Genomic DNA, 11,504 nt, shown 5'->3' with positions numbered 1-11,504 from the left:
GAAGAAAGGTTGCTGGTTCCTTGAAAGCAGTGGTAAGAAACAGGGAAGTGAACATGGAAGCGAAAAAGCTACTGCATTACAGTATTGTGATACAAACTCTAACGTATGGAAGTGAAGTTTGGACATTGTTGGAGGGTCACAAGTCAAGCTTGAGAGCAGTGGAAATGAGTTGAGAGGAGCATGTGGAGTCACATGGAGAGAGAGACTGACAAATGAGGAAATGAAGGAGCATTGTGTGGATGTGGATGTGATAGGAAGCATTAAGAGAAAATACACTGAGGTGGTTTGGCTATGTGGAGAGGATGGAGAGCGAGACACTGACGAGGAAAGTGTATGCGAGTGAGGTGGAGGGGGGGGGAGAGGAAGGGGGAGGCCAAGGATGAGATGGAAGGATGGAGACATGGAGTGGTGAGGTATATTAGAGACGGGGGTGTGAGCTGGAAGCAGGGCGGTGAAATGGCGTGGGACAGGACGACATGGAGGCGATTAGTTTGTGGCCACCCCTTACGGGATAAAGGCGTCTGGCAATAGATAGACAGACAGATTAGTTACCTATAGATAATCATAACTCGGTGTGGAGAGAATCCCATATAAATACTTCGCTACAGACAGTCAAGTTCTCTACGGATGATCATATATATATATATATATATATATATATATATATATATGCACAACACATTTCGTATCCTATCCTTCCAACTCAATTCTTCCTAATGTAAATTTTGAATTCCCTTAACGTGATCTTATTAATTTGCTTCCTCTTCTCTAGAAGGTTTTTAATATCAATCCCTTCATGTTTTTACCTTCAGTATCTTGTTCTCTTACTATTCTAAAGTTCTTCTTGCTCTCTAAATGTTATCAAATATATCTGTTCGTTCCCTTGACTTCTTTTTTCTTCCTGTTCGCTTAGCATGATCTTTCATGAAGTTTATTTTCCTTTATGGTTGACTCATCCTCTTCTGCTTTTCTTGGCTTTCGTAAATAACTTCCTCTTCGTTTTGTATAAGTTTCTTCCGCTCCTTCATTCTTAACCTTGAGAGAGAGAGAGAGAGAGAGAGAGAGAGAGAACTCTTACCACCACTACTGAAGCACCGCCACTACCGCATCAGCGCTCACACTGCGCGTATCTCCGCTCCGCCTCTCTTGTACATCCTGTCATTATTAACTCCTAAATTTTGGGTATACCCACACTTTTTTTTTCCAATAATTTTAATTATGAACTTTCTTAAGACTTAAAAGTTTGCTATACGCACAGTAGTAAGTTAATTTAATCGACATATACTATTCGGCTGTACTACTGTGGGGCTGCAATTCAGACTTCTGGCGAGAAACGAACTTAATACGAAATCAATATATATATATATATATATATATATATATATATATATATATATATATATATATATATATATATATATATATATATACATACAGTGTTGATAAACACCCACAGATCATTATCTGGAAAGTGAGAATGTCTTACAAGTGACTGTGTGTCCACAGAACTGTTAAAAATTACTCTTACTCGAAATACATCGGTAAAGAAATGAAGATCTACGCATTACTGGTAAGTATTTGACGTCTCTGAGATTCTTTGTTACTTTAAACCCTTTACTGTGATGTTTTTTCTGTATTAATCTTGCAACTTACAGACGATTTCATTCAATGTAAGTAAGACTTTTCTTGCCGTAGGAATTTAATGAAGTCTAAATCTAACCCCTCCAGTCTGTATCACCTATCCTAGCCTGAATAACGTCTGCAGGTAACAGGAATAAAATGAACAAGACGTTCTCAAGGTGAAAGGGTTAATATGTTTAGCTGACTGTCTTGAGTTAAAAGGAAACTGAACGAGAGCGGTGGTGGGGGCTGGAAACCCGCATCCCGTATTACATCATTTGTGCAAGCACGAGACAAATTAGAACCTCCTCCTCTTGTTTAACCCCTAAAGATATCTTCAGCCAGAGGATGCCTCTTATCATTGTGTTCTTGCTACCATCAGACGGTTTTATTCAGCTCAGGACCTCCCATAGCCAAGGAGTATAATGAAGACTATCCGACCCCTCTGATTCAATCTAAATAAAATCGTCTGGTATTAAATGGGAATCCCATTCTCCGCTCATTCGATGTAGTGCTGTGTTCAGGTGGCTCTACAATAACATGCCAAATGGTTTCCATGAAACCAATTACTACACTGGATGATAACCATTATAATCAAATGGCTCGAGGTGGTTTAGTGGATTAATGACGCTTAGCGATTTATTTAAGGCGCTTCAACCGAATTAAGCCTGTAGACATTTATATCAAAAGAATGGTTGGAACTTACTGTTCACACAACGCCACTCACGAGAGAGTACGTCGGGAATGAGTGACCTAGCCCCGATTTCCTAAGCTCCTGATGGAAATTAAAGGACTGGATCATGGCCGAATGGAGTGGCAGTCTGGGACCGTGCTCAAGAGGGACCTACCCACCTCATTCCAGTGTTGAATATGGACTGAAGAAGGTGGTCCACACGTCACTATTTCTGAAGAGTCACACTTGCCTTCGTTTGCACTCTTAACTTGTAATACTCTTACGGTCGTATTCTTAGTGGCTTTTAAGGTTTCGTAACACATTTTCCTTGGTGATTTACTGTACACTTCAGAACTCCAATGTACTGTACTTTCTTTTATTATCAAGGCAATTAAAAGTATATATCTGTATCTATCTATCTATCTATCTATCTATATAATACAGTATATAGCATACAGGAGAATGTTTCGGTGTAATATGCACAATAAATCGCTAGAGAAGAGATTACGAAACCTCTGGTACCTAGAATAATTATAATCCTCATTTTCATTAATACCTACATCTGGTAGCGATAAAAGGTTCACTTTAAGAATAGTTTTATTATTATTATTATTGTTATTATTGTTGTTGTTGTAGATGATGTTATTACTATTATTAAGTAGTAGTAGCTCAGTTAATAACGTCAATTTAACACTCATAACCACATAATTTCTTCCGAGATGTAGGATCCCGAGGGTGTGTCACCGTAGTCCAGAAGTGAAGTCAGTGAATGTACAGTGAGGCTGGATGATGAGGAAATGGAAAATGTGAGTACGTTTAAGTACTTGGGGAGTGTGATGAGTAAGGATGGAAGTTGGAGGGTGAAGTGCTTGAAAGGGTACAACAGGGAAGAAAGGTTACTGGTTCCTTGAAAGCAGTGATAAGAAACAGGGAAGTGAGCATGGAAGTGAAAAAGCTACTACATGACAGTATTGTGATACCAACTCTAACGTATGGAAGTGAAGCTTGGACGCTGTTGGAAGGACAGAAGTCAAGAGTGAGAGCAGTGGAAATGAGTTATTTGAGAGGAGCCTGTGGAGTCACATGGAGAGACAGACTGACAAATGAGGATGTGAAAGAGATTTGTGGTGTAGATGTGGATGTAATAGGAAGCGTTAGAAGAAACACATTGTAAGTGGTTTGCCATGTGGAGAGGCTGGAGAGAGACTGACTAGGAGAGTGTATGTGAGTGAGGTGGAGGGGGAAAGAGGGAGGGGAAGGCCAAGGACGAGATGGAGGGATGGAGTGGAGAGGTGTTTGAGAGAGGGGGGCGTGAATTGGGAGCAGGGCAGTGAAATGGCGGGGGACAGGGTGACGTGGAGGCGATTTGTTTGTGGCCACCCTGTATTAGGGATTAAGGCGTCTGGCAATAGACAGATAGATAGAATACATAATGTAGGTGACCGATCTACGCCCCAAGTGGCATTACAGTGCTGAAAACCCTCCAGCCGCCCTCTCAGAGATTCGAATTAAAGTGCAGATCACCTGACTTTCCCGTGGATGGGTGCCTTAGATTATTTTGAATCTGGAAGAGAGAGAGAGAGAGAGAGAGAGAGAGAGAGAGAGAGAGTAAATTAAGTTCAAATCCACAAATCTTGAGACACCATTTTAACGACGCGATTATGCACTTCTTGTTATATCTTTAGGTATTTATTACCTCAATATATACTACCGACTAAAGCCATGAAATAATGTGTGGTGCGTTTTTTTTTTTTTTTTCCAACGATTCCTTACCCCCTTCAGCTCAGTCCACTGATGGTCAATTGTAGTCAGGTGGTTTGACTATAGCTGGCTTACCTGACGGGACCACAACATGAATATAAAGTCGTGGTTGCATAAAATTCGATGACCCTCCAATGCAGGGGCCTCGTTTTGTCTGCAAATGTGGGGGGACACACTCGGCATCATACTACTTTGTGAGCATCGCAGAGGGAAGGGGGGGGAAGTCCGGGGATGCGTAGCCCCCGGCCACCGGCGCAGCATTTTTGTAAGGTGAAGGTAAATGTATGCATAATACAAGCACAACATTCAACTGTAGAAGGATCTAGAGAAAAGACTATCTTTTAATCATTGTTCGCCATTGTGTGGGAAAATTACGTCAATATTGAGTAATAAAAAAAAAAAAAAAAAAAAAAAAACAGTACAGGTTTCTAGGGTGTACTTTGAAAGATGATGACGACGAACTGGTAGCCTAGGCCTGTAACCACCAGAAAACAATACAATACAGTACTATTCAAAGGAAAACTACTAAAAACTAGCATACACTCACTCATGACAGTGTTACTACATAATTTAGCATTTGTACGTTGTTTAATAATTCATGTCACTGACTTCGCATGATTGCACCCTCAGAATTTCCCAAATACATGGGATCTAGCATCAACCGCTCTAATGAACTCTTTTGCTATCTCCTCACATAACAATTCCCAGAGGATGTCTCTATGAACGTGACAGACAGCAACATGGTTGAGACGTTATTGACTCATGGTAGATCTTAGCCAGGTCTTGATCCGACGTAGAGAACTGAAGGAACATTCAGCCTCACATTAGCTTGCCGGAGATAATAGTAGTAACTTCACAAGACGTTCTGTTTTGTTACTACTGCTGTGGTGGTAACCAAAAGAAATTCTGTTTTCCACTACTTATTCATTAGTTTCATTCTCATTGGCTCAGGCATCAGGGGTGATGCATACGTCAAGACTGACCCAAGTAAATACATCTGGTGGGATTAATCTATTTTAATCCTAGACTCAGGTGACCACTCGAACTGCCCCGCTCAGTAGGGAATGATTTTCATATCACCTGAACTTTACTGTACTGTACAGAAAGGATTTTTCCATTAAGGGGAAAAAAAAAAAAAAAAAAAAGAAGAAGAAAAACGGCATAAAGCTATTCATCCTGAAAATTTTCACCTAGAAAAATGTGGGGGACAAAAGATATTCTGTCCCCCAGGCTCTAAAACGTGGGGGGGGGGGGGACACGTTCCCCTGTCCCCCACCCAAACGAGGCCCCTGCGTGACTGCACTTGGTCATCAACTGAGCTGAAAGGGATCAGAGATCTCCGTCAGGTTAAAACACGGGTGATACCTACCATATGACAAAGACATGGAATTTCACACAGTACGGCTTGGTATACAAGTTGTGGGAGTGACACTGTTCCATCAGAGAAAAACAAACTACAGGTATTGGTAGCTTCTTGTAATAATCTCGTGTTTCATTCACTTCCCTTCAAATCATTCATACATTTCCATCATGGCGTCACTACTTAAAACTGCAACTATATAGCAGTGTCGTGTTCTCTGTCCTTCATGTCATTCATACAATTCTATTCAAAGTATCATTAATTAGTAATGTCTACAACTGTGTCGTGTTCATTATCCGTAGCATTATCCTTACAGTTTCATTCAATGCGTCATTACTTAAAACCATCTGCAATTGTTGTTTTGTTCTGCATCCTTTATTTTGCACATGCAGTTGTTTTTTCTTGCATTCATTAAGTCGTATGCTTCTTGATTTATAATTCAAAACAAATTATCCTTACCTATAGATTTTGCGATTACATTTTGTCATCCTCTTTTGTATAACTAATGCCAAGTCGATAGTGACATACGAGTACACAGCATGCAAGAAAATATTAAGGTATAGTAAGAGTATGTTGCATGTGAGGGGGCTTAACGCATACAACACTTCTTTTCCTGCCATCAGTTCTCTCTCTCTCTCTCTCTCTCTCTCCTTTCTTAAGAGGTGACAAATTATACATGCTCTCCATCTTAAGTTCTTCGTTGCATACAAAAATCTCCAAGGGAAGTTACGAAGTCTCCAGTGCTTAGGAGAATACGGCTTACTGATCCCTCACGTTATTATCCTCGCCAGCAATACCAACTCCCCGCGACCCCTCAGTAATGACACAGTAAGGTATAGTTCTCTGCAATTAGCAACTGTCAGCCGCAACTGCAATCGTTTACGTTGCACAATCACTTCCCGTCTCCTCCCCGCCTTCACTTTCCCTCCAAGGCCGGCGATTGGGAGAGGCTGGAGTGCGTGTTAGCTTAGGAGGGGTTGGCTTCACCGTCACGGGTAAACATTGGCAGCAATTAATGTATATTTAACCCCCTTGAGGCCGGAGTGCTTCTCTCAGTAGAATATAATCGTTTGGCGATAAGAAACAAACCCTAAATCATTCCAGTCACTTAGAGATTAACTAGGAAAAGTGTCAACAGACAGGAAATTTACCAGAAAATCAACGTTAAAAAGATCTATCTATCTATCTACTGCCACACGCCTTAATCCTGTAAGGGGTAGCCACAAACAGATCGACTCCATGTCGCTCTGTCCTCCGCCATTTCACCGCCCTGCTCCCAGCTCACACACCCCTCTCTCATATACCTCTCCACTCCATCTTTCCATCTCATCCTTGGCCTCCCCCTCCCTCTCCCCTCCTCCACCTCACTCACACACTCTCCTCGTCAGTCTCTTATCCTTCATCCTCTCCACATGGCCAAACCACCTTAATGTGTTTCTCCTAACGCTTCCTATCACATCCACATCCACACCACAATGCTCCTTCATTTCCTCATTTGTCGGTCTGTCTTTCTATGTGACTCCACATGCTCCTCTCAAATAACTCATTTCCACTTCTCTCACTCTTGACTTCTGTCTCGCCAACAAGGTCCAAGCTTCGCTTCCATACGTTTGGTATCACAATACTGTCATGTAGTTGCTTTTTCACTTCCATGCTCACTTCCCTGTTTCTTATCACTGCCCTCAAGGAACCAGCAAAATTTCTTCCCTGTTATACCTTTTTAAGCACTTCACCCTCCAAACTTCCATCCTTACTCATCACACTCCCCAAGTACTTAAGCACACTCACATTCTCCATCTCCTCCCCATCCAATCTCACTGTACATTCACTGACTTCATTTCTCTAGAAGACCATCACTTTGCTCTTCCCTACATTCGCCTTTAGATTCCGTTTCTTACACACTCTCCCAAACTCATCCATCAAGCCTTGAAGCTCCCCTTTGTCTTCACTTAACAGCACAGTATCATCAGCAAATAACAGTACAGGGAGTTTCCAAACACTGACCTCCCTCACTAGGGCCGCTCCAACATCCACTGCTCTACCTTGTACCTCTTTTATAACCCCGTCCATACACAGAATGAACAACTATGGAAACATGACACATCCTTGTTTCAATCCAACCTTCAAACAGAAAAATTCACTCAGTTCACTATCCACACGCACTCCAGCCTTAGCACCCTCATACAAACTCTTCACGGACTTCAACAACTTCCCGTCTACACCATATATTCTTAATACTTTCCACAATCCTTGTCTATCCACCCTGTCATATGCCTTCTCCAAATCCATGAAGGCTGCATACAACTTCTTCCCCTTCTCTAGAAACTTTGCTGATAAAGATCTAAAAATGAATATCTGATCTACACAACCTCTTCCCCTCCTAAAACCTCCCTGTTCTTCTCCACCTAATTCCTTTGTTATTTCCATAACTCTGTCAATAAGTATCCTACCATATACTTTTCCTTTTACACTAAGAAGGCAAATGCCCCTATGATTACCACACACTTCTTTTTCCCCTTTTCCTTTGTACAGGGGAATAATTATACCTGACTTCCAATCCTCCGGGACTCTACCTTCCTCCCAGGCCAATCTGCACATCTTCCACATCCATTCTACTAGTATCACTCCCCCATGCTTCAGCATTTCACTACACACTCCGTCAATTCCTGGTGCTTTCTCCATTTTAATCTTCATTGCTTCCTCAACTTCCATCCTACTGATTTATTCCTCTCTTCTCACATCCCTCCTCCTCCTAGCCATTCCCCAGCCACTTATACTTGCATTACTTTCATTCTGTGTGTTCAACAACTCATTAAAGTGTTCTCTCCATCTGTTCACTTTTTCTCCCTTCTCCATTAGCAATCTACCATTTTTATCCTTCACTCCCCAACTAACTTCTTTGGCACCCTGTCTAACTCTTTTTACCTCTTTCCAGAACATTTTCTTACATTCCCTCACTTACACTCAAATTCCTTCCAAATTCCTCATCCACTCTGTTCTTATTCTCTCTTACTAATCTTTTCACCTCTCTCTTCCTCTCTGCATATAACTCTCTCTTCCGTCTCTCAGCTCCTTCGACGCCCCTGTTTCTCATCCACTCACTATATGCTTTCTTCTTTTATGCCATAGCCTCTCACCTCTTCAGTCCACCATGCTGTTCCCTGCACCCTCTTTCGTCTTCTCTTCACACCACACACCACCTCACATGCTGCACAGATTTCTTCTGTGAATATCTTGCACACACCTTCCATGTCCCCCATCTGTTCCAGTCTACTGTATATTTACCCAATCGCTCCTCCACTTCCCTTTTATATTCTGCCTTTTTTCCATCCTCTTGTAACTTTTCTACCCTCCTTGTAAGAACTATTTCCTCCTGTCCTTCCCTTCCCCTATTTCTCCATTTTGTTTGGATTTTGATTTATATACTCTTGCATCCATTATACACCTTCTCGTCCTTTCATCCACACAGACATAATCAATCATTGCCATCTGTTCATTCATTTCACCATCCACCCTTCTCATCACTCGCCACGTATACCTATGGATCATTTTGTGCCTGAAGAGGGTATTAGCTATCACCAACCCCCTCCCGGCACAAATGTCCACTAAAGCACTGCCATTCTCATTCATCTCTGCAGGCACACCCCACTCACCAACTACTCCATCCACCTTTACATTCCCTACTTTTCCATTCCTGTCTCCAATCAAAAATACTCTCTCATTCCTTACAAACTTTTTCAAGCACGCTTCCACATTTGTCCAGAACTCTTCTCTCATTCTACTTGCACGATCTTGCGTTGGCGCATACACGCACACAATCCCCCACATTTGTAGTCCAACTTTCACACTTACCCACACAATCCTAGAGCCAACTGATCCATACTCTCTTATATTCTCCTTCCATCTGTTACTCACAACAATACACACTCCTTCCTTTGGCCTCTCATTCTCACCTACTCCCGCGCATATACCCCATCCATACTCCCATTCTCTCACACTCTAACCTCACCATTTAGTTTCAGTTAGTCCACATACATCCACTGTCACACCCTCAAGCACCTGGACAATCTCTCTCCCTTTCACCTCATCATTTGCACTCCTTACATTCCATGTAGCCATTCATAGCAAAGTCCTTTGTCCGGTCCTTAGTCGTCAACTTTTGCTCAGTCCTGGTCCAAGGCTTCTTGTTCATATTTTTAATTAGCTGTTTTCTGGGGATGGGCACTAACCCTCTGCCAACCCACTTCCTGTCACGTAGGGAACACGTGTTGGTTGGTTATAAGGTTACCATCCAGCACTGTAAATGCTTTCCTGGTTTACAGGAAAACATTTGGCTTGCCACTCAGTGTAGAACTACCCCCAAAACAGGGTAACTACACTTAGTGGGTGGATGATGGGAGCCCCCACCTACCTATACATGAAGGTAAAACAAGATTACCGACAAGAACAGGAAAGTAAGCATGTGCTGCTCACAATGAAGCTGACGTTTTGCGAGGAAGGTAAAGGGAGCTAAATGATGAGAGAGAGAGAGAGAGAGAGAGAGGAGTGCTGAAAGCTGAACAGAGAGAATATATATTTCAGAACTATCAACATGACTCGCCCACACAGTGCGCCCTTCCAGCAAGCTTTGTTTGGTGAGTACACCACCATCCCAAGTGGCCATGGATGACATAAAGTCGTAGCCTGTTCTCAATAAATGTGCTGTACAATCAGCACTAACTGATCAAATACTGTTGTGCTTTAAAGTTTGGAAGACAGGTTGATGCATTTACGTACCCCACAGGCACTGTGCATCAGTGTTTCAATAACCGTTACTAATCTTTTCATGTCACCCATTAAGACAGAATATGACGACAGCCTGACTTCTTAGCAGTTACGAATTAGGGCCTACAGGAGACATGTGGAAACTTATAAACATCACTCGTGGTATTTGACTGAACTGTACAGAGAAGTGACAGATGCTTTGCTACATGTACTTGGACCCCAGACTGACACCATATTCATTATGGATGCACAGTACCAACTAGAGGCCCCCCTAAGGGTAGAATCACACCAGCTGCGAGCCGATACATATCTGGCGCTGCTCGGAATATGACCTTGACCTACTTTCACCAATTTCGACCTCTTATATTTTCATCCCTACTACACACCAGAAAAGTTTTGTGATGATATCTTGAGTGGTTGCAAAGTTATTGTGCTAACAGACACACAGACCTTGACCTACTTTCACCAATTTCGAACTCGTAGGAGATTTCCATCCCTACTTCACACCTGAAAAATTCTGTGATGATATCTTGAGCGGTTGCAAAGTTATCGTGCTAACAGGCACACAGACAGACGGGCAAACTGAAAACAGTACTCGTAAGAGATTTTCATCCTTACTACACACCTGCAAAGTTTTGTAATGATATCTTGAGCAGCTGCAAAATTATCATGCTAATTGACTCAGAGCTTGACCTGCTTTCATCAGTTTCGAAGTCATGATCTTTTTTTTTTTTTTTTCCCACTATACACCTGTAAAATTTTGTGATGATATCTTGAGCAGTTGCAAAATTATCGTGCTAACAGACACACAGACAAACAGACAAACTGAAAACAATACTGAAATATCGACCGTGGCAACTGAGCACCACCGGGACAGTGACACCCCCCCAGGAGGTGACCATGGAGGGGCTCTGAGGGCGCGCATGATGTGAAGGCAGGATGGACGTATGTCCCCAACTACATTGCGCTCTTATTCCCCAGAATAGACCCAGCATGAGTGCTGTAATCCGTGCACATTACCCTCCAACCGGACTAGCCCTCAACACGTTCAGGGTGGGGGCGAAAAGAGTCCTGAACAGCACCCCTGTGATGGCCTCTAGCCGCAAAACCAAGGAGATGGCCTCTAGCTGCTCCAAACTAGTGACGGCCTCCAGCCACACACCAAACGTGACGGCCTCCAGCCGCTCACCAAACATGATGGGCTCCAGCCGCACACCAAAACATGACGGCCTCCAGCTGCACACCAAAACGTGACGGCCTCCAGCCACACAACTCTAGAGACGACTTCCAGCTGCTCAGGTGCTGTTTGACTCCCCCATCTCCTGC

The 11,504-nt window shown here is 42.7% G+C and overlaps 1 protein-coding gene across 1 annotated transcript in view; it reads left to right on the top strand.

The window, feature by feature from the left end:
• Positions 1-1,546: 1,546 nt before the first annotated feature.
• The window catches only part of LOC145402106 (uncharacterized), a 34,226-nt gene continuing 24,268 nt past the window's right edge, over positions 1,547-11,504 (top strand). The window contains exon 1 of the mRNA XM_080274223.1: positions 1,547-1,570. Coding sequence (XP_080130349.1) covers positions 1,550-1,570 — 21 coding nt within the window. The 5' untranslated portion in view covers positions 1,547-1,549. The remainder of the gene's footprint in view (positions 1,571-11,504) is intronic.

The sequence above is a fragment of the Coenobita brevimanus genome, chromosome 57 (genome assembly GCF_032717465.1).
Source record: "Coenobita brevimanus isolate Jiangsu-jjx chromosome 57, ASM3271746v2, whole genome shotgun sequence".
NCBI classification, from domain to species: Eukaryota; Metazoa; Arthropoda; class Malacostraca; order Decapoda; family Coenobitidae; genus Coenobita; species Coenobita brevimanus.
The sequence above is the reverse complement of the archived record's forward strand: the minus strand, read 5'-3'. Positions and strand labels throughout refer to the sequence as shown.